Source organism: Mobula hypostoma, chromosome 12 (genome assembly GCF_963921235.1).
Source record: "Mobula hypostoma chromosome 12, sMobHyp1.1, whole genome shotgun sequence".
NCBI classification, from domain to species: domain Eukaryota; kingdom Metazoa; phylum Chordata; class Chondrichthyes; order Myliobatiformes; family Myliobatidae; genus Mobula; species Mobula hypostoma.
Window position 1 is genome coordinate 49,653,503 of NC_086108.1, and position 24,475 is coordinate 49,677,977.

Consider the following 24,475-nt stretch of genomic DNA (forward strand, 5'->3'; position numbering starts at 1 on the left):
CCAGCACAGACCTCTGCCGCCTGGCTAGACAATGTATAATCCACTGCTCATTCTTCCGGGCCTGCAGCAGCTTGATGTCATCCCTCGGGGCTATCAGCAGTCTGCTCTACCAGACATGCTCCAACCATACAAGGAGAATCACTGAGACAGGCAGAAGTGCATCGATTGTGTGATACTTTGACAGTGTACAGTGGAAAGAAATTTCATTTACCAACGTTGCTTAGGATATTGATTTTGTGTTTGTTTTTAAGTCCAAAAGTGATGAAGCAGATGCTATAAAAGGTCAATAACTCTGATAAGAAGTACTTAAACAAAAATAGTTCCCTTTGAATTGAGAGCTTCCATTACAGACAAGCAAGTGGCAAACACATAGGTGCTGAAGCATCTCCAGCTCCAGCATAGAAGGTGAAGCCACTTACATCATCTAGCAGACTTTAGGGATGCCTTCCTTACAAAAGTTATGCCACACATTGAGTTTCCTACCTGACGAACAATCTCTCAAATTCCTGGCCTTCAGGCTGAAGGCCTTCCTCCGTTTTGTGCCCAATGTGCCTTCTGCTCATGCTAGATTCCAAGGAGAATGAGGACTAATATATACAGGTGTGGTGCCAACAATCAAGTTGGCAATATGTGCATTTGCACCATTCACATATCACAGGATTGAAAGTTAAACCATTTCTAGAAAGTAGAAAATACTTGGGACTGTAGCAAATGCAAGCAGGAATGAAACAGCAGATAAATTATGAGTGATGGATCATCCCTTTAAGTAACACTGATATGAGGTTCTTCCTGCAGCTGAAACCATGTTGAGCCATTCGAAGAGGATTACAGTTGTCCCCCGCTTTCTGAACGTTCTCTTTACGACATTTCGCTTTTACGAAAGACCTACATTAGTACCTGTTTTCGTTAACCGAAAGAGGATTTCCGCTTTTACGAAAAAAGACGCTCGCTTTAAACTCGTGTTTACCCTGAGAAAGAGTACCATGACCATGAAGCCTTACGCAGGCAGGTGTGTGCACATGCATGACGTGCAAATGCGTGTACGTGTCAATTTTTTCAACAAATCGATTTTGGCTCAAATTTCCCGATTCTGTTAAGTGAATACTACACTGTACATACATTATTTCTGCTTTATATAGGCTGTGTTTATCATATCATTCCTGCTTTCACTATATGTTAGTGTTATTTTAGGTTTTATGTGCTATTTGGTATGATTTGGTAGGTTATTTTTTGGGTCCATATAAATTAATGGTAATTGCTTCTTCACTTTACGCCATTTTGGCTTACGAATGGTTTCATAGGAACGCTCTACATTCGCATAGCGGGGGAAACCTGTAGACATCAAAAATGGTGTTGTCTCAAATCATTGTTCCTCTTCTCTCTTCAGTATTAGATCCCTAATACCCTTCCCCATTACAACATCTGATTCATCCAAAAACATGAATTGGAACCTCTAAGTCTAGATGAAATGAAGTATCTAATCATTGGGCATTAGACACTCCAGAGTTCTGAGAGTTTGCAACTTATTTACTTAGTGGAAGTAGCTTTCTCAGCATTGGGGTCATTTAGAACGCAAGGCTTGACAAACTACATTAACAGCCTATGGCAAGCAGGTGTATGTTTTTTAATAATCATTCATTCTGCACATAGCCTGAACGTAGGACCTCAACAATATGTGAAACTGTTTCGTCCACAGTGCTATCTCGCAGTCTGAGGACATCCAATGGGAAATCATGTCGAGGATCCTGGTATTGAGTCAGTGTTTTTATAGACACCATTCTCATAATTACAATATTTCTTAAAAGTAAAATTGAGAAATTTAACACAAAAGGTCAGATGGAAATTATTACACTCACCAATCTCTTCATATCTCATTGCTGTACCCAGGTTCGCATTTTCATCTGAAGCAGAGATACAATCAATGAAAGACTGATTTGAAAGATTGTTTGCATTAAAAATAATGATCCTTCTGCAATCTATTGCCTATGGACAAATGCCTCAGATAATGTATGGGTAATGCAGATTTATCCATTCTTCTTGTACTCCCAACAAGAGAAATGTGTAGTAGGGAACTGGCCTCAGTGCTTTAAAGTTACATTCTCAAACAAGTGTTCATTGGTCTCAAGGGCTCACCCACCTATAGTCAGCTCCCTCTGTTTTTACTGATCACATACTTTTCCTCGCATCCCTTGGCTTCCCGGACTTCACTAATCTTGGTTCTCAGAGTTTAAACTCCTAATCCTCATTACTCACATACTGCTGATTTCAGACACAACTCCTGTCCATCTAGTTTTGAATCAAACTTTGCCAGCTTGGTTTTCAACTGCATTGATTATCGGCAGCTGGGTATGTGACTTCTTGATAAATTGGTGAATATTTTGAAAGCATGGTACTTTGTAAGGCAAGACTGAAATCAATCAAACCTCCGGTGCAGAATCAAATATGTAGGTAGGAGTTTCAGTAAACTTCTAGAAAGTTGTTTATAAGGCTTATTGGAGGAGGTGTGAATAAATAATATTGATTAAGTGCAAATCTACATAAGTACATCGGCTGCAGAAAGTAATAATGCAGGTGTAGGAAATGGTATGTTGGTTGTCGGAGAGATACTCTAGGTTGTAATTATGGAAGCAAGGATGACTTGCTATAATTATGCTGACCTTGGTGAAATCATGCCAGCAGAATTATCTGTAGATTTGGTCTCTAACAGTCGATACGGTGTACTTGCCTTAGACAGAATGTAACAAAGGTTCATCAGATTTATTTCCAGGATAACATCACCGTATGAGAAGCGATTATGGGATTAGGTTTGTATTCATTTGAGTTTAGAAGAATGAGAGGGGATCTAACTAAAATTTACAACATTCTGACAAGGCTGGACTGATGCAAGACAATTTTTCTCCTGACTGGAATGTCTAGAAGTGAGGGGGCAGGGGAAGAGTGTTAACTATCTCAGATTACCAGACATGAGATTTAGTACTCAGACCTGGAGGAAGTGATGAACCTATGGAATCCACTGTCACAGGGGGCAGTAGAGGCCAAGTAGTTGAATATATTTAAGGATACAGATAAATTTCCTTGGACCAAAAGGCATTAAGAAACATTGGGAAGTACGAGCAATGTGTTGAGGTTGACGATCAGCCTTGATTGTATTGAATGACCTCAACACCTCTTTCCTATCAGCTAAAATGAATGTCAGAGCAATTTCCCATTCTGCATTACTGGCAAATACTATTATAATACTGGCCATATTACTTGCCAAGGGAAATCTCGCATGCAATTGTGGTTGTTGTGTACATCCCTCCCTCTGCCAACCCGACGTCAGCGTGTAACATCATTTACACCATCATAGCCAGATTACAAACCCAGCACCCGAGTGTCCTCATTACCATCTCGGGTGACTTCAACCATGTTACCATGGTTAGAACACTGCCCAACTTCACGCAGTATGTGAGCTGTACAACCAGAGGGGGGAGGACTCTGGATTTGATGTACGCTAATGTTAAGGATGCATAAAGCTCCTCTCCCCTCCCCCCACTGGGAAGGTCAGATCACAACCTGGTGCATCTAAAACCCTGCTACGTGCCTCTGGTGAAGAGTAAACCTGCAACCTCGAGGACAGTGAGAAAATGGTCGGAGGAGGCTTATGAGGCGCTCCAGGGTTGCTTTGAGGTGACAGACTGGCAGGCACTCTGTGAGCCACATGGAGAGGATATTGATGGGCTCACAGAGTGCATCACCGATTACATCAACTTCTGTGTGGACTGCAATGTTCCGACAAGAACTGTCTTTTGTTATTCAAATAATAAGCCATGGGTGACAAAGGACATTAAGGACATCAAGGACATCCTGAACACCAAAAAGAGGGTGTTAAGAGATGGAAATAGGGAGGAGCTGAGGGCAATACAGAGGGAACTGAAAGCCAGGTTCAGGGAGGCTTGAGTGGAAACTCCAGCAGAACAACATGAGAGAGGTCTGGAGGGGGATGAGGACCATCACTGGGTTCCGGCAAACTAGCAACAGAGGAGCGGAAGGCAGTGTGGACAGGGCCAATGAACTTAACCTGTTCTTTAACAGATTTGACATTGAAGCCCCTGCCCATCGCCCACATGAGTCATCTGTTGTCGGCCCCCAACCAACACATATTCCACTCTCCCCTCCTACCCCTCCTCACAGTCCCTGACCCTGCTCTTATGACTATACCCCTTCCCCACACGAAACCACCATGGTGGGCTTCACAGCTGAACAGGTGAGAAGACAGCTGAAACGTCTCAACCCAAGCAAGGCTGCAGGACCGGATGGTGTCAGTACCAGGGTGCTCAAAGCCTGTGCCCCTCAGCTATGTGGAGTACTTCGCCATGTCTTCAACCTGAGCCTGAGGCTCCAGAGGGTTCCTGTGCTGTGGAAGACATCCTGCCTCGTCCCTGTGCCGAAGACGCCGCGCCCCAGCGGCCTCAATGACTACAGACCGGTGGCATTGACCTCCCACATCTTGAAGACCCTGGAGAGACTTGTTCTGGAGCTGCTCCGGCCTATTGTTAGGCCACACTTAGATCCCCTCCAGTTCGCCTACCAGCCCCGACTAGGAGTTGAGGATGCCATCGTCTACCTGCTGAACCGTGTCTATGCCCACCTGGACAAGCCAGCAAGCACTGTGAGGGTCATGTTTTTTGACTTCTCCAGTGCGTTCAACACCATCCGCCCTGCTCTGCTGCGGGAGAAGCTGACAGCGATGCAGGTGGATGCTTTCCTGGTGTCATGGATTCTTGATTACCTGACTGGCAGACCACAGTACGTGTGCTTGCAAGACTGTGTGTCCGACAGAGTGATCAGCAGCACTGGGGCTCCACAGGGGACTGTCTTGTCTCCCTTTTTCTTCACCATTTACATCTTGAACTTCAACTACTGCATAGAGTCTTGTCATCTTCAGAAGTTTTCGGATGACTCTGCCATAGCTGGATGCATCAGCAAGGGAGATGAGGCTGAGTACAGGGCTACGGTAGGAAACTTTGTCACATGGTCTGAGTAGAATTATCTGCAGCTTAATGTGAAAAAGACTAAGGAGCTGGTGGTAGACCTGAGGAGAGCTAAGGTACCAGTGACCCCTGTTTCCATCCAGGGGGTCAGGGTGGACATAGTGGAGGATTACAAATACCTGGGGATACAAATTGACAATAAACTGGACTGGTCAAAGAACACTGAGGCTGTCTACAAGAAGGGTCAGAGCCGTCTCTATTTCCTGAGGAGACTGAGGACCTTTAACATCCGCCGGACGATGCTGATGATGTTCTATGGGTCTGTGGTGGCCAGTGCTATCATGTTTGCTGTTGTGTGCTGGGGCAGCAGGCTGAGGGTAGCAGACACCAACAGAATCAACAAACTCATTCGTAAGGCCAGTGATGTTGTGGGGATGGAACTGGACTCTCTGATGGTGGTGTCTGAAAAGAGGATGCCGTCCAAGTTGCATGCCATCTTGGACAATGTCTCCCATCCACTACATAATGTACTGGCTGGGCACAGGAGTACATTCAGCCAGAGACTCATTCCACTGAGATGCAGCACAGAGCGTCATAGGAAGTCATTCCTGCCAGTGGCCATCAAACTTTACAACTCCTCCCTTGGAGGGTTAGACACCCTGAGCCAATAGGCTGGTCCTGGACTTATTTCCAGCATAAATAATTTACATATTACTACTTAACTATTTATGGTTTTATTACTACTTATTATTTATGGTGCAACTGTAATGAAAACCAATTTCCCCCGGGATCAATAAAGTATGACTATGACTACTAAAGCACAAAAACTCCCCGTTTATGTTTATGATAGAACAAAAGGGTGGTTTTGTTGTTATGATTATTATGAGATTTTTCAAATACTTTCTGATCCCTACATCCAGTGTGAAAATGAATATTGTAACTGAGTTTAGACATGGATATCACTGCAGCATCGTTTGACCTACACCACAGTTTTTCTTGTTACAGTTCAGTCTAATCTGTCAGTGTCTGTTGCATCAGAGGGAGAAAAGAATCTGCTCTGCTTCAGTATTGTGAGTGTGATGGGAAATTCATCACTTCTTATTAGACACGCTGGATCAAATCAGTTTTCTTCCTAGGTTCCAGAGCGCACATTTCGCAGCCAAACACAGCCTGTGCTTCAGCTGCTTCTGAACCTATTACACTTTTATCATCCAGTGTACCTTACAGGAGTGAACCTGATGTTTAACATCATTTCGCAGGACGGCTCCTGCAGCTCTCTGAGGTGTATTCCTATAGCTCGATAACATTTGTGAGAAATTTAAACTCTTACTATCAGGCTGCTAGAATTGGCCTTTAATTTGATAATGCTCCATTGTGACGTCACTGGGACTATGCTACAAATTCTAAAAATGCGAAAATAAACCACCCCCCAAAGGCCTGTCTTATAAAACTTGAACAAATCCAGAAATTTTACAATGGCATCAAATGATATCAAGATATAATTTTTATGATGCTTCTGTGAGCTTGACTTCCATAAAACCAGCAGCCAAAAGCTAATGCAATTTAATGCCCTGCTTTCAGTATTATATTAGACTGCAAAACCAAAACCAAAGCAATAAAAGGCTTTCCTTTGTTTGATAAATAGCATGGAAATGCTATTTAGGAATTTCACTTGGTGACCTAATCACAAGAAATCAGTACATTGATTGTGGATTGGCCAACTGCTTGCACTTTGGTTGAGATTTCAGTCAAAAGGCCGATAATATTTCTCTGAGGCTTATTGTCAGTCCTTAACTCACAACTGTCTGTTCTCCAAAATGCCTCCTTGTATATCACTGACTCGTCTCCATGGCAATAGTTAAGCAAATCAACAGCACACATTTCCTATTTTGTGTGGAATATTTTCTGAATATGTTGCTAATCTCAGTGGAATTGCTGAGTGAGTCAGAGGATGTGTTTCTTATATTAATAGGGACATTATGTTATGCTACTGCTTTCTCTTTCTCTGTTCTGGATATTCCTTCTACCTTGAGTTCTTATTGATTGTAGTTCTAAAAATGATAAATAAATTTAGACTGTTAAAATACAGAATTGGGGGAACAGCTGGGATCATTTGGCAGAGTTGGGTAGGGAGAGGCAGATTTGGAGCACTAGGAAAATTATGGTAGATTATCAGTGAACCATGAGCAGGTTAATAGTACCTGTTCTGGCAGAATTTAGTTCAACATTCTGCATGCCAACCATGCTCCAGGAAACTATTTATTTTCCTTTTCTAATTATCAAACCAATGATCTTTAACCATAATCACAAGACTTCATGTGCAATAAAATCTCAAGAGCTAATTAAAAACACAGACAGCTTGGCAAAACACATTTCAGAATGAGTTTTTCATGATCTTGGAACTTTCAACTTGGCTCTGATTGTGTTTGGTGTTACTAGCACTGTAAGGTAATTTTGCATGCTGAAGTGCATATATGTTTGTCTGATGAGGAGTGTGACTTTATGCCAAAAAAGATGCACATACCCACAAAGGTGAAGTGTTCAACGTGTGGGCGGACACAGCAGATTCTCCCAAGACTTTCGCTCACCTTCCCCAGGATTCGAACTGTAAAGCAAATCCAATAGAAAACCGGTAAGTGAAAGGCAACTATAGACGTAGCTCAGTGGCAAACACAACATAGAAACAACAGCTTCATAGAAGAATCAGAATCAGGTTTAATATCCCGGCATGTGTCGTCAAATTTGTTAACTTAGCAGCAGTTCAATGCAATACATTATATACAAAAAAGTAAAAATAAATTAGTAAATCAATTACAGTATATTATGTATATTGAACAGATTAAAATCGTGCAAAAACATAAATAATAAATATTAAGAAAGTTAAGTAGCATTCATGGGTTCAATGTCCATTTAGGAATTGGATGGCGGAGGGGAAGAAGCTGTTCCTGAATCGCTGAGTGTTTGCCTTCAGGCTTCTGTACCTCCTACCTGATGGTACCAGTGAGAAAAGGGCATGCTCTGGGTGCTGGAGGTCCTTAATAACGGAAAGGGAATTCCAGAGGCAGGAGAGAGGTACCGGTCAAAGATGATTGTAAGGGGACCCTAGCAGGGATGACATCAGAACAGCAATGGCTGATGCTTTAGGGAGCAGGTCATAAGACGCAGGAGAGGTACATCCCAAGGATGAAGGAGTATTCTAAAAGGAAGATGATGCAACTACAGCTGACAAGGGAAGTGAAGGACAGCATAAAAGCAAAAGAGAGGGCATATAATATGGCAAGATTAAGTGGGGAATTAGAGCATTAAGAAGCTTTTAAAAACCAACAGTTGGTAACTGCAACAGCCGTAAGGAGAGAAGAGGTGAAATGTGAAGGTAGGCTAGCCAATAACAGAAAGGAGGATACCAAATTTTTTTTCTGAAATATAACATAGAAGAGAGGTCAGAGTGTCTATTGGATCACTGGAATATGACACTGGAGAGGTAATAATGGGGACAAAGAAATGGCGGACGAACGTACTAAGTATTTTATGTCAGTCTTCACTGTGGAAGGTAGTAGCAGTATGCCAGAAATTTGAGAGTGTCAGGGGACAGCAGTGAGTGTAGTTGCTATTACTTCAGAGAAGGTGCTTGGGAAGCTGAAAGGTTTGAAGGAAGATAATGACCTGGACTTGATTGACTACATGTATCTGAAAGAGTTAGCTGAAGAGATTGTGGAGACATTAGCAACGATCTTTCAAGAATCACTAGATTCTGGAATGGTTCTGCAGGACTGGAAAATGGTAAATGTCACTCCATTCTTCAAAAAGGAAGGAGACAGAAGAAAGGAAATTATAGGCCAGTTAGCCTGATTTCAGCGGTAGGGAGGATGATAAGGTCCATTACAAAGGATGAAATTTTGGAGTACTGTACTTGGAGTCATGTGGAGTCATAGGCCAAGTGCTGCACGTGAAGACATGAAGGTAGAGCCCATGGTATCACAGAAAAGTTACAATCACAGATAAGAGATTGGCTGACTGGCAGGAGGCAAAGAGTAGGAATAAAGGGAACCATTTCTGCTTGGCTGCCAGTGACAAGTGGTGGTCTGCAGGGTCCAATGTTGAGACCACTTCTTTTCGCATTATATGTCAATGTTTGAGTGCCAGAATTGATGGTCTGCTAATGATATGAAGAAAGGAGAGGGGTAAGCAGTGTTGAAGAAGCAGGAAGCCTGCAGAAGGACTTAGGCAGTTTGGGAGAATGGACAAAGAAGTGGCAGATGGAATATAGAGGAGGGAAGTGTATGGTCCTGCACTTTAGTAGAAGAAATATTGGTGTATACTATTTTCTAAAAGGGGAGAAAATTCTAAAATCAGATGTGCTTGCATTTTAATGGGTCCAGAGGAGGTTCACAAGAATGATTCCAGGAATTAAAGTGTTAATGTATGAGGAGCAATTGGTGGCTTTGGGCCTGTATTCACTGGGGTTTAGAAGAACGATGGGGATCTCACTGAAACCTATTGAATATTACAAAGGCCTAGATACAGTGGATGTGGAGAGGATATTTCCTATAGTGTGAGAGTCTATGACCAGAGGGCACAACCTCAGAATGGAGGGTTGTCCATTTAGAACAAAGTTGAGGAGGAATTTCTTTAGCCAGAGGGTAGTGAATCTGTGGAATTCATTGCTACAGACAGCTGTGGAGACCAAGTCATTATGTATACTTAAAGCAGAGGTTGATAGGTTCTTGATTAGTCAGAGCATCAAAGGTTACGGGGAGAAGGCAGCAGAAAAGCGTCGAGAGGGATAATAAATCAGCCATGATTGAATGACAGAGCAAACTCGATGAACTGAATGGCCTAATTCTGTTTAATATCTTATGGTGTATCTTAATCTGCATTCAATCAACAATAAAACAATCTTTACATGAATTGTTTTAGTGGATGGTAAATGTGGTCAGGTTGTAAAGAGCTTTTTATTTCCCAATTAACACTATGTCAATATCTTTTAGAAATTATTCTGCTCCCTAAATTGAACAGAAGTTGAAACTGTTCTTAATAAAACAATGGAACTTTGACAGAAAAAAAGGACTTTGAAAGACTGATTGGGAGAAGTTGTTTTCAGGTAAAGGGATTTCTGGCAAGTGTGAAGCTTTTAAAAGTGAGAAAATGAGAAGTCAGGGATGAGAAGGTTAGAAAAATGAATGAAGCAGAAATGTCAGTGACGGGTAGCTGGGATTGAGCAAGTACCTTGGAGAGTGTAAGTGATGTAGGAGCGCACTCAAGAGGGAAATGTGGAGGACAGGAGACAGCTTTGGCAGAAAAGGCAAAGGAGAATCACAAAATATTTTATCAGAGCAAAAGGCCTGATCCAGCACTGATCCCTGCACCATACTGCTAATCACAGACCTCCAGTCCAGATGAGAATGGAGTTGCATGGCTGCTAAGTTTGCAGACAACACCAAAATTGGCAGTACACTGGGCAGTGAAGTTTACCATAGACAAGCGCAAAGTGTTGCATTTTAGGAATAACTCAGGAAGTTAAGCCAGAGCACAAGTTGCACAGTAAAAGGCAGGACCCTGAAGTGTATTGTAGATTAGGAAGACCTAGGTGTAAAGGGGTGTATAGGTAGAAAGTTCCCTGTAAGTGGTGACACAGATTAGATTGGGTAGTGTGGAAGGTGTTGGGGCATTTGTCTTGCTCCGTCTGTTAGGGCATTGAATAGAAGGGCTGGGATGTCATGTTACAGTTGTACAAAGCACAGGGGAGAATGCACTTGTGCAGTTCCCATCACCTAACTATTTGAAGGACGCCATGAAGCTAGAAAAGGAGCAGAGAACTTCACAAGGATGTTACTAGGACTGGAGGGCTAGAGTTATCAGTAGAAACGGCACAGCCTAGGGCTTTTTTCCTGGAGTGTAGGAAGTGTAACCTTACAGATATATATAAAACATTCAGGGGCTATCAAAAACAGAATAAACCTTGGAATTCCACAGTGCATGTGACACAGAACTGTGTGGGGCACAAATTAATCTTCAGATAGTGAAACAAAACTGATTGTTCTTTTGGCACTCTGAGAAATAAAATCAAGTGGTTTAATGAGCTGCTGACTGACCACTAGCTGGTACACACAACCACTTAAATTGAATTTATATCCCAGTATTTGATTGGACCACAGAGGAAAGTTTCGTTATATGCATGATGAGTCTTTAGCTTGTGAGTTGAGTTTCTAACCTTTAGACTGGTTTTGGCTCTCAATCATCTTTCCGTGTATGTGGTTCACTTTGTCCTAACAGCTATATACAGCCATTGTTCAGTAGCAGAATACAATTACACCCGAAAGGGGGTAAAGAGGTGAATTGCCAGGATGCTCCTTGGATTAGAGAATATGTCTTATAGGGAAAGTTGTGAAAGCTAGTTTCCTTTGGAGTGGAGGAGGATGAGAGGCAACTTGATAGAGGTGTACAAATTTATGAGAGGCAGAGATAGGGTAGATAGCCAGCGCCTTTTTTTAATGCCAGGGCAGCACTGGCTAATACCAGAAGACATTTGTTTTAGGTGAGTGGAGGAAAATTTAGGGGAAGTGTCATAGGTAGGTTTTTTTGTTACACAGAGTGGTGGGTGCCTGGTACACACTGCCGGAGCTGGGATGTGATGGAGGTTGATACAATAGGACTCTTCAGCAGGCACATGGATGTACAAAATACGGAAGGTTATGGACGCGTAGGGGGAAAGGATTAAATTGATCGGGGAGTAAGTTTATATAGGATGGCACCACATCATGGGCCATAGGGTGTATACTGTTCTGTATTGTTCAGTGGAGGGAGCCAAAAATAGCACCTGATCATTCTACACACAAATGCCTATGTTATCAATAATCCACATACACTTTTCACAAAGTGGAATGTGCTCCAGTGACAGGAATACAAATTCAGTATTAGTTAAAATTATGGAATAGAATCAGAATCAGATTTAATATCACCAGTCTACTTCATGTTCTGCAGCAGCAGGACATAATAATTAAAACTACAAATTACTGTGAGAAGTGTATATTTTAAAAGAAATTAAATTACATAAGTAATGCAAAAAGACAGCAATAAAAAAAATAGTGAGGTAGTGTTCTTGGGTTTATTGTCCATCCAGAAATCTGATGGCAGAGGGGAAGAGCTGTTCCTGAAACACTGAATGTCTGTCTTCAGGCTCCTGTGACTCCACCTTGATGGTAGCAATGTCCTGGGTAACTGGGTCCTGAATGATGGATGAAGAGTACTTACCGTAGAATTTTACTGTGATTTGGCTTGCTGAAGCCACATCATTGTTATCCTTGCTGACAAATCCTTGCCAAAGTATCACTTCTCAAAGATTAACTGATTACTGTTATATATATTAGGAATAGGAAGCAGGAAGTTGTCTTGGGCTCTGTCTTTGCAGTGTTACAGCCCAGTTATCAGTGGGCATTGTGAGTAAATGTGCAGCGTTGTTACCCTCAGCGGTTTAAATCCCACTACCTAAGGTTGCAGCCCTACCCAAATTCAGCAGTTAGAGCATTTTCTCCAGTGGGTGACCATATCTTTTATGTTAGGCCTTAATATGGCTGAACAACTTCACCAATCTTTGTATTAGAATTTGTTCCTGCCACCATCCCCAGAACCACACCACCCACTAAACAGTGTGGATACTCTCTCTAAAGAAACACCTCGGGCCAAGAATGCAAGGTTATGAACGGTTTGCCTGGAGCTGCAGAATTGACTGTAAATGATTAACCATGTGTCTTCTGCAGTTTCCTACCCAGGAGCTATTGGCTTCTACTCAACATTATACACAATAATTTAGCTCTAAGGATGGGTATGGCATTAATAACACTAATTGTGGGCTTCTTATGTAAACATAGAACAGTACAGCACAGTACAGGCCCTTCAGCACCTGTTACGCCGACTTTTTAATGTACTCTAAGATCTGTCCAATACCCCCCTCCCATATACTGTAGCATTCCACTTTCCCATCATCCATGTGCCTATCTAAGAGCTTCTTAAATGTCCTTAATGTATCTCCTCTACCACTACTCCTGGCAGGCTGTTTCATGTGCCCACCACTCAGTGTAAAATTCCTAGCTCTAACACCCCCCCCATACTTTCCTCAAATCACCTTCAGATAATGCCTCCTCGTGTTAGCCACTTCAACCCTGGGAACAAGTCTCTGTTTGTCCACTTGATCTATGCCTCTTTAAATATTTAACATACTCTTACTAGGAGCCCATATGCGGTATTTTTCAGTTACTATAAATCCTTTTAAAGTTATTGAATTAATCTGTATCAAAATAGGACAGCAGGAATATCATTAGAGCATTTTAAACATTCCTGCTTGAAGGTCACAGTGGTGATTTATAACCTCAAGTGAATTAGCCTTGGGCAATTTGGACGTTGTACAAACCTTTACTTTGGCACAGGACTGAACTTGCAGAAATAGAATAAAGTTCAGGTCAATGCAGAAAACAACTAAGAATAAAAGATGAACGTATCTAACAATAACACATCACAAATGAGGTACTGATTTTATTTAGTTTTCACTGAACAATACAAAATTGCCTCTGATGTTGGAACTAATTTGGTTGTGAAAGGTGTTTGGAGAAGGTTAGAGCGCCACCTAGGGTACGTCACCAGCTTGCACATGAATAAATATTTGCTGCTCCGCACTATGAATATGCAAGCAGGACATAATTATGGTAAAACAGAGGGACTGCAGAGTCAATCATAAACAAGGACACATTTTCACTGATGGAATGAAATGTCTGTGTCCGGCCCCAGAATTCTGTGACTGGGAGCCACTGACTGATTATTCGGGGAGAGGGAATCCTCCAGCACAGAAATGGGCCATTCAGCCCTTCACATTTATGCTGGTGTCATCCTTCACATCAACAACCTGGTCTAATCCCATTCGCTTATTGGACTCCCTCTCTTTACAACGTTCTGCTCTGAAGCAAAGATCTAAGGCATTATCTGAAGATTTCAATGGCCTCTGATTCACCTCCATTTCATGACTAATAATACCATATTGAACCGCTGACGCAAAACCATTTCTTTTTTCAGTATTCCCCTTGACTCTTTTTATAAGCACCCAAAGATTGTGCCCTCTCACCAATCATCACAACAGACCACCACCAGCTCATCAAAGTTCTTCAGAGTGGGATCTGCTGCCACATATTTATTGTAATTAACTCTTGCTCCATGTAGGCAGTGTCAGAGCCAAACGATGAGACTGACTACCAACAAAGTTCCTGGCATAAAAACTATCTGGAGGCCTTTGGCAGAATACTGTGGTCCATCTAGACTGCTGGATCAGCTGTTAATATATGTTACAAAGTCTCTTCAGAATACTTAAATAATTAAAGTGATAACAGAAAAAAATTAAACAATTTAAAACATTTCAAACATTAAAATATAAACAATTAAGACAAACTACTTAGTTATTTTTTGCAGATCTCAATACCCATTCAGATCAATGAATACACAGCAATTGTTAGGATCCCCAATATACACACTGGAGATTCCTACAGAAATCCTGCTGGGTTATTGATTCCATAGAGATTCAAGTATCAGCAAGCAGATCGAAATGGTCAATGCAAAGCCATTTCTCATTGAAATGATCAATAAGTTTGGAACATTTTTGTTCACACAGGAGTCACAGAACTTGTAACTACTTGTGCTGTGAAATGACTTGTAAACTCCAAACCTGTAAATTAGGTCAGGCATAACCAGAGCTTTGGAAGCCCATGTTAATTAATCTCACCAAGTGCTTAGAAATCCTGTTACAGAGGAGAGGAGTTGAAGATCTACTTGTTTGGCTAATTTTGCCTTGGACAACTATAGTGTCTTAAAACTGGGCCCTGTACACTGTTGGCTTTCATAGAACATAAAGCTCGGGAATAGATCCTTTGGCCTACGATGATTGTGCTGACCACGATGCTGATTTAAACTAATCCCATCTGCCTGCACATGGTCCATACCCTTCGATCGCATCTGCTCATGTGCCTGCCTAACCGCCTCTTAAATGTTCCTGTTGAATCTGCTTCCACCTCCTCCCCTGCATTGTATTCCCCTGCATCGTATTCCCAGCACCTCTGTGTAAAAAACTGATCTTCTCTCCACTGCAGTCAGAGTGGTGAGTTTACTAGAATACTCACCTGCATGTGATAAGTACCTCACTCTGAAAACTCGCCTATTTCAGACTTTTCAGACTGTCTGAGTCTGAGCGCGCCAAACCATTACTGTCCTTGCCTGGCTTGGGTGATGCTAGGCCTTCAGAACTAATGGACCACATGCTCGGTTCAGCATCCTATCTAATATTCTTCTGACTGCGGTCCCCAAATCACATCAGACTGCTGGGCCATAATGATCTAGAACCCTGGTGTTAAATTCTTCTCACCTGCAGTCTAATGGCCTGTGCGACCAGTTTCACCGTTCCTTAAAGTCTGCTCATGATGGATGAGTGTCGGCACAATCGTCTCCCATGGGTCCTGCTGGGGCTCTGAAGAGCTCGAAAAGAGGACCTGCAGTCCTCCGCAGCTGAGTTGGAGTAGGGTGCAGGGGTGATTTTTTGCTTGGTCGGCACCGCAGCAGCATTGCATGCTCCTCAGTAAACTCTGACATTATTCCTACTTCCCGGAATGATGTACAGCACTCTTGGTTCCAGCTGACCTAGGTTCTACCGCATTTGTTTTTGTCCGCCATGATGCACATCAACACCCCCTTAAGCACCCTTACGATGGCCTGTTCTGCATCTTGGAATGGGGTGAAAAGACTTTTACTGTAGATAGGGAAGGTAAAGCTGAATATATTTCTGTATATCGCTATAAACCGGCCCACCAAGACCTGGATGATTCCACTACCAGACTCCTTGCATCACAGCATGACAATGTGTGTGCCAGTACCCCCTGGACGAGACAGAGGCACCTGCTGTTGATCCAGTGAAGGGACACAGGATCCAAGCTGAGAGGCTCGAACGAGCTCCAGACAGATTCGGTTTGGGTGAATTCTGGGTGGGGATGGCCTGTGTAGAGTAGTGTAATGGGTGACAGATGACACATATTGTTCATAATGGAAACTGTTTTACATAATTCACAAACACTGTCATTGAATTACCGGTTCAATTTAAGAGACGGTGTCTGACATAATGACGTCAGTGTATGGCGACTGCTTTTAGTTTTGTTTGTAATGGAAGTAAAGGGCTGCGGCTTTGGTTAAGCAAATAAAACAACTTGCATGCTTTATTCACAAAATCCTACAACAATATGAATACAAACTCAGCCATGTCACAGAAATTATTGGGGGTCTGGGAACCTTTAAGTATGTTCCAAGTCACTGCAAGTGAAATCTAAAAACAATGCTGATGTATAAAATCAGAATTAAAAACAGAAAATGCTGGAAACACTCATTAGATTAGGCAGCACCTGTGGAGTGAGAAACAGGATTGGTGTTTCAGGTCAAAGACTCCAGTCAGAACTGGAGAGGAGAGAAGATAAGTTAATTTTACGGTGCAGAGAAGGCAGGGAAAATATCAGACAAAGTGAATCTCTCTCATAGTGTGAGAGCAGGAATGCTTTGGGGGGATAAGCTGTACAGGGTATGCCAGTCATTGGGTAGAAAGTGACAAATAAGTGAAAGTTATGAAATTATGGTCATTAGAGAATGTGCATACTAACAAAGGAATATAAAAAATTGTGAAACGCAGGACATACCCAGTCTCTCAGCTCTGTTAATGGACAGAGGGAAAGCTGAAACAATATCACGAATGACAACTTCCAACAGAAAGAGCCAGTTTTCATACCAACAGAGCAAGTGACCCAAAGTTGTAGAATTCAATATTTCATTTTGAAGGGACTGTTCTCTTTGCTATCCTCTCCATCTCCACCAACTCCTCTTCTGGTGGCACTTTCCCACATACAGGGAATTTATCTCTTGCTCTCTTCTTCAAAAACTCCTGTTCTTCAGCCTCAAACATTGAACCTGTAGGCTTCAACATGCCCCAAACAACAAGTTGCTATTCCTCAGGCTCATGTTGAACCTTGCTAAACAGTGCAGACAGATACTGTAGGTCAGAGTGGAATGGTGTGGAAAATTGAAGAGGCAAGCAACTGGGAACTCTGAGCCACCTCTGCAGATTGATTACCAACTAATTGACATTCAATCTAATTTTTTTCTGATCACATTAAGTACAACAAATATAGTCATGTAGGGAACACTTTGCATTTAGTTATCATAATGCCATCAGTTTCAAGGTAATTATGGGAAAGGATGGATCTGGTCCTCAGGTTGAGATACTAAATTGAAAGGCCAATTTTGACGGTATCAGGAAGGATCTGGCAAATGTGGATTGGGACAGGTTGTTTTCTGGCAAAGGTGTACTTGGTAAATGCGAGGCCTTCAAAAGTGAAATTTTGAGAGTACAGAGTTCGTACGTTCCTGTCAGAACAAAAAGCAAGGAGAACAGGTTTACAGAACCTTGGTTTTCAAGATATTGAAGCCCTGGTTAAGAAAAAGGAGGAGGTGCATAGCAGGTATAGTCAGACAGGAACAAATAAGATACTTGAGGAGCATAAGAAATGCAAGAGAACACTTAAGAAGGAAATCAGGAAGGCTAAAAGAAGACACGAGGTTGCTCTACCACTCGAGATGAGAGAGAATCCTAAGGGCTCCTGCAGATATTAAGAGCAAAAGGACAGCAAGGGACAAAATTGATCCTCGAGAAGATCAGAGTGGCAATCTATGTGTGGAGCTGAAAGAGATGGAGAAGATCTTAAATGGAATTTTTGTCTCTGTATTTATTTGGGAGATGGACACAGAGTCTACAGATGTGTGGCAAAGCAGCAGTGATGTCATGAAGCCAATGCAATTTAGAGAGGAGCAGGTGCTTTCTGACGAGGCTAATTAGGGTGCACAAATCATCAGGGCCCGACAATGTGTTCCCTCAGACTCTGTGTGAGGCTCGTGCAGAAATTGCAGGGGCCCTAGCAGAGATATTTAAAATATCCTAAGCCACGGATGAAGTGTTGGAGGTTTGGAGGAGAGTTAATATTATCCGTTATTTCAGAAAGACTCTAAGAATAAATCAGGAAACTAAAGGCCAGTAAGCCTGACATCAGTTGTGAGAAGGTTATTGGACAGTATTCTAAGGGATAGATATACAAGTATTTTGATAGAAAGGGACTGATTATGTATAGTCAACATGGCTCTGTGCATGGTAAGTCACATCTAACAAACCTTATAGAATTTTTCAAGGAGATAACCAGGAAAGGTGATATAGGTAAGGCAGTGGATGGAGTCTACATGGACTTTAGCAAGGCCTTTGACAAGGTCCCACATGGGAGGTTGGTCAAGAAGGTTCAGTTGCTTGACAATGAAGATGTGGTAGTAGATTAGATTAGACATTAGTTTCACCAAAATAGCCAAAGAGTGATTGTATATTGGAGACCTGTGACTGGTGCTGCGCTGCAGGGATCTATGTTGGGTCCATCATCATTTGTCATCTATATCAATGATCTGAATAATAATATGAAAACTTTATCAGCAAATTTATGAATGGCACGAAGATAGGTGGTGTAATGGACAGCAAGGAAGACTATCAAAGCTTGCAGTGGGATCTGGACCATTTGGTTAAATGGGCTGAAAAAGTGCAGATAGAAGGAATTTAATGCAGACAAGCCTCAGGTGGACCAACCAGGGTAGGTCTTACACAGTGAACAGTAGGGCACTGAGGAGTGTGGTAGAGTAGAGGGATCTGGGATATGTTGAAATTGTTTAAGACATTGGTGAGGCCTAATTTGGATTACTGTGTCTGGTTTTGGTCATCTACCTACCGGAAAGATATAAATAAGATTGAAAGAATGCACAGAAATTTACAAGGATGTTGCTGGGACTTGAGGACCTGAGTTATAAGGAAAGGTTGAATACTGAGGGGAAATTTGAATGAGGTTTACAAGATTATGAGGTGTATAGGTAGGGTATGTGCAAACAGGCTTTTCCCACTGAGGTTAGGTGAGACTAGAACTAGAGGTCATGGGTTAAGGATGAAATTTAAGGGGAACCTGAAGGGGAACTTCTTCACTCAGAGGGTGGTCAGTGCAAGTGGAGGATGCTCCCGGTGCAGCCTCCTCTACATCAGTGAAACCCGACGCAGATTGGGGGACCGCTTCATCGAGCACCTCCGCTCCATCCGCCACAACAGACAGGATCTCCCAGTAGCCACCCACTTCAACTCTGCTTCCCACTCCCATTCAGATATGTCTATACATGGCCTCCTCTACTGCCATGATGAGGCTAAACTCAGGTTGGAGGAGCAACACCTCATATACCGTCTAGGTAGTCTCCAGCCCCTTGGTATGAACATAGAATTTTCCAACTTCCGGTAATTCCTCCCCCCCGCTCACTTCTCCTATCCCTATGTCACTCTGCCCCCTCCCCCAGCTGCCTATCACCTCCCTCATGGTTCCGCCTCCTTCTACTACCCATTGTGTTTTCCCCTATTTCTTCTTCACCTTTCCTGCCTATCACCTCCCTGCCTCCCCTCCCCCACCCCTTTATCTTTCCCTTTACTGGTTTTTCACCTGGAACCTACCAGCCTTCTCCTTCCAACCCTCCCCCACCTTCTTTATAGGGCCTCTGCCCCTTCCCTCTTCAGTCCTGACGAAGGGTTCCGGCCCAAAACGTTGACTGATCTTTTCCACGGATGCAGCCGACCTGCTGAGTTCCTCCAGCATGTTGTGAGTGTCACTGTCCCAGTGACTGTGGTGGCTGGGTATTCATTAGCCTCACTGCCTGGGGGAAGAAGCTTTTACTGGCAGTTCTAATCCTAATGCTCCTGCACCTCGTTCCTGATGGCAGTGGCTCAAAGAGTTTGTGGGACGGGTGGTAGGGATCCTCAGCAATGAGTGTTGCTTTGATGCTAGCATCTGCAGATTATTTTGTGTTCACTGGGACAGTGAGCTGTTTAATGTTTACCTGTGCTGTGCACTTCACATGCATTTTGAATTATATTTTATTAACTTACAATACTAGAAACATAGAACATAGAGAACCTACAGCACAATACAGGCCCCTCGACCCACAGAGTTGTGCCGAACATGTCCCTACCTTAGAAATTACTAGGCTTACTTATAGCCCTCTGTTTTTCTAAGCTCCATGTACCTATCCAAAAGTCTCTTAAAGACCCTATCGTATCCGCCTCCACCACCGTTGCTGGCAGTATTTGTGGTAATATTTTGTTTTATGTACTGTGTGTGATATATGCATTGTGGGTGCAACATGATCTGGAGGAACGTTGTTTCATTTGGTTGTAGCCATGTACAACAAAATTGACCTGGAAGTGGTTAAAGAGCAAGGGAAGCATCTCCTGAATATGGATACGTGCCACATGAAGATAAGTTGGTGGAGATGGAAAAATCAACCAGGGAATGGCAAAGAAAATGGTCTTTTCAAAATGTGCAATTGTGGGGAGGGCTTTACCTGTGATGACGGACTGGGCTGTATTTTACCCGTGACGACGGACTGGACTGCATTTTACCCGTGACGACGGACTGGGCTGTATCCATTACATTTTACCCGTGACGATGGACTAGGCTGCATTTTACCCGTGACGACGGACTGGACTGTATCCATTACATTTTACCTGTGACGACGGACTGGGCTGTATCCATTACATTTTACCCGTGACGATGGACTAGGCTGCATTTTACCCATGACAACGGGCTGGACTGTATCCATTACATTTTACCTGTGACGACGGACTGGGCTGTATTTTACCCGTGACGATGGACTGGGCTGTATTTTACCCATGACGATGGACTGGACTGCATTTTACCTGTGACGACGGACTGGGCTGTATCCATAACATTTTACCCGTGACGATGGACTGGGCTGTATTTTACCCATGACGACGGACTGGGCTGCATCCATTACATTTTACCCGTGACGACGGACTGGGCTGCATTTTACCTGTGACGATGGACTGGGCTGTATTTTACCCATGACGACGGACTGGGCTGTATCCATTACATTTTACCCGTGACGATGGACTGGGCTGCATTTTACCCGTGACGACAGACTGGGCTGTATCCATTACGTTTTACCCGTGACGACGGACTGGGCTGTATCCATTACGTTTTACCCGTGACGATGGACTGGGCTGTATCCATTACATTTTACCCATGACGATGGACTGGGCTGTATCCATTACATTTTACCCATGACGATGGACTGGGCTGCATTTTACCCATGACGACGGACTAGGCTGCATCCATTACATTTTACCTGTGACGACGGACTGGGCTGCATTTTACCCGTGACGATGGACTGGGCTGTATTTTACCCGTGACGATGGACTGGGCTGTATCCATTACATTTTACCCGTGACGACGGACTGGGCTGTATCCATTACATTTTATCCGTGACGACGGACTGGGCTGCATTTTACCCGTGACGATGGACTGGGCTGTATTTTACCCGTGATGATGGACTGGGCTGTATTTTACCCGTGACGATGGACTGGGCTGTATCCATTACATTTTACCCGTGACGACGGACTGGGCTGTATCCATTACATTTTATCCGTGACGACGGACTGGGCTGCATTTTACCCGTGACGATGGACTGGGCTGTATTTTACCCGTTACGATGGACTGGGCTGTATCCATTACATTTTACCCGTGACGATGGACTGGGCTGTATCCATTACATTTTAACCGTGACGACGGACTGGGCTGTATCCATTACATTTTACCCATGACGACGGACTGGGCTGTATTTTACCCGTGATGACGGACTGGACTGTATCCATTACATTTTATCCGTGATGACGGACTGGGCTGTATTTTACCCATGACAACGGACTGGGCTGTATTTTACCCATGACGATGGACTGGACTGCATTTTACCCGTGACGACGGACTGGACTGTATCCATTACATTTTACCCGTGATGACGGACTGGGCTGTATTTTACCCATGACAACGGGCTGGACTGTATCCATTACATTTTACCTGTGACGACGGACTGGGCTGTATTTTACCCGTGACGACGGACTGGGCTGTATTTTACCCATGACGATGGACTGGACTGCATTTTACCTGTGACGACGGACTGGGCTGTATCCATTACATTTTACCCGTGACGATGGACTGGGCTGCATTTTACCCGTGACGACAGACTGGGCTGTATCCATTACGTTTTACCCGTGACGACGGACTGGGCTGTATCCATTACGTTTTACCCGTGACGATGGACTGGGCTGTATCCATTACATTTTACCCATGACGATGGACTGGGCTGTATCCATTACATTTTACCCATGACGATGGACTGGGCTGCATTTTACCCATGACGACGGACTAGGCTGCATCCATTACATTTTACCTGTGACGACGGACTGGGCTGCATTTTACATGTGACGATGGACTGGGCTGTATTTTACCCGTGACGATGGACTGGGCTGTATCCATTACATTTTACCCGTGACGACGGACTGGGCTGTATCCATTACATTTTATCCATGACGACGGACTGGGCTGCATTTTACCCGTGACGATGGACTGGGCTGTATTTTACCCGTGATGATGGACTGGGCTGTATTTTACCCGTGACGACGGACTGGGCTGTATCCATTACATTTTACCCGTGACGACGGACTGGGCTGTATCCATTACATTTTATCCGTGACGACGGACTGGGCTGCATTTTACCCGTGACGATGGACTGGGCTGTATTTTACCCGTTACGATGGACTGGGCTGTATCCATTACATTTTACCCGTGACGATGGACTGGGCTGTATCCATTACATTTTAACCGTGACGACGGACTGGGCTGTATCCATTACATTTTACCCATGACGACGGACTGGGCTGTATGTTACCCGTGATGACGGACTGGACTGTATCCATTACATTTTACCCGTGATGACGGACTGGGCTGTATTTTACCCATGACAACGGACTGGGCTGTATTTTACCCATGACGATGGACTGGACTGCATTTTACCCGTGACGACGGACTGGACTGTATCCATTACATTTTACCCGTGATGACGGACTGGGCTGTATTTTACCCATGACAACGGGCTGGACTGTATCCATTACATTTTACCTGTGACGACGGACTGGGCTGTATTTTACCCGTGACGACGGACTGGGCTGTATTTTACCCATGACGATGGACTGGACTGCATTTTACCTGTGACGACGGACTGGGCTGTATCCATAACATTTTACCCGTGACGATGGACTGGGCTGTATTTTACCCATGACGACGGACTGGGCTGCATCCATTACATTTTACCCGTGACGACGGACTGGGCTGCATTTTACCTGTGACGATGGACTGGGCTGTATTTTACCCATGACGACGGACTGGGCTGTATCCATTACATTTTACCCGTGACGATGGACTGGGCTGCATTTTACCCGTGACGACAGACTGGGCTGTATCCATTACGTTTTACCCGTGACGACGGACTGGGCTGTATCCATTACGTTTTACCCGTGACGATGGACTGGGCTGTATCCATTACATTTTACCCATGACGATGGACTGGGCTGTATCCATTACATTTTACCCATGACGATGGACTGGGCTGCATTTTACCCATGACGACGGACTAGGCTGCATCCATTACATTTTACCTGTGACGACGGACTGGGCTGCATTTTACCCGTGACGATGGACTGGGCTGTATTTTACCCGTGACGATGGACTGGGCTGTATCCATTACATTTTACCCGTGACGACGGACTGGGCTGTATCCATTACATTTTACCCGTGACGACGGACTGGGCTGCATTTTACCCGTGACGATGGACTGGGCTGTATTTTACCCGTGATGATGGACTGGGCTGTATTTTACCCGTGACGATGGACTGGGCTGTATCCATTACATTTTACCCGTGACGACGGACTGGGCTGTATCCATTACATTTTATCCGTGACGACGGACTGGGCTGCATTTTACCCGTGACGATGGACTGGGCTGTATTTTACCCGTTACGATGGACTGGGCTGTATCCATTACATTTTACCCGTGACGATGGACTGGGCTGTATCCATTACATTTTAACCGTGACGACGGACTGGGCTGTATCCATTACATTTTACCCATGACGATGGACTGGGCTGTATCCATTACATTTTACCCGTGACGATGGACTAGGCTGCATTTTACCCGTGACGACGGACTGGGCTGTATCCATTATGTTTTACACGTGACGACGGACTGGGCTGCATTTTACCCATGACGACGGACTGGGCTGTATCCATTACATTTTACCCGTGACGATGGACTAGGCTGCATTTTACCCATGACGATGGACTGGGCTGTATCCATTACATTTTACCCATGATGACGGACTGGGCTGCATTTTACCCGTGACGACGGACTGGGCTGCATTTTACCCGTGACAACGGACTGGGCTGCATTTTACCTGTGACGACGGACTGGGCTGCATTTTACCTGTGACGACGGACTGGGCTGTATCCATAACATTT

The 24,475-nt window shown here is 43.7% G+C and overlaps 1 protein-coding gene across 1 annotated transcript in view; it reads right to left on the minus strand.

Annotated features, from left to right (window-relative positions):
• Positions 1 to 24,475, minus strand: part of nmnat2 (nicotinamide nucleotide adenylyltransferase 2) — a 294,286-nt gene that overhangs the window by 23,207 nt on the left and 246,604 nt on the right. Inside the window, exons 6-7 of the mRNA XM_063064047.1 lie at positions 7,498 to 7,578; positions 1,857 to 1,901 (exon numbers count right to left, since the gene is read on the minus strand). Of these exons, the coding sequence (XP_062920117.1) occupies positions 1,857 to 1,901; positions 7,498 to 7,578 (126 nt within the window). The remainder of the gene's footprint in view (positions 1 to 1,856; positions 1,902 to 7,497; positions 7,579 to 24,475) is intronic.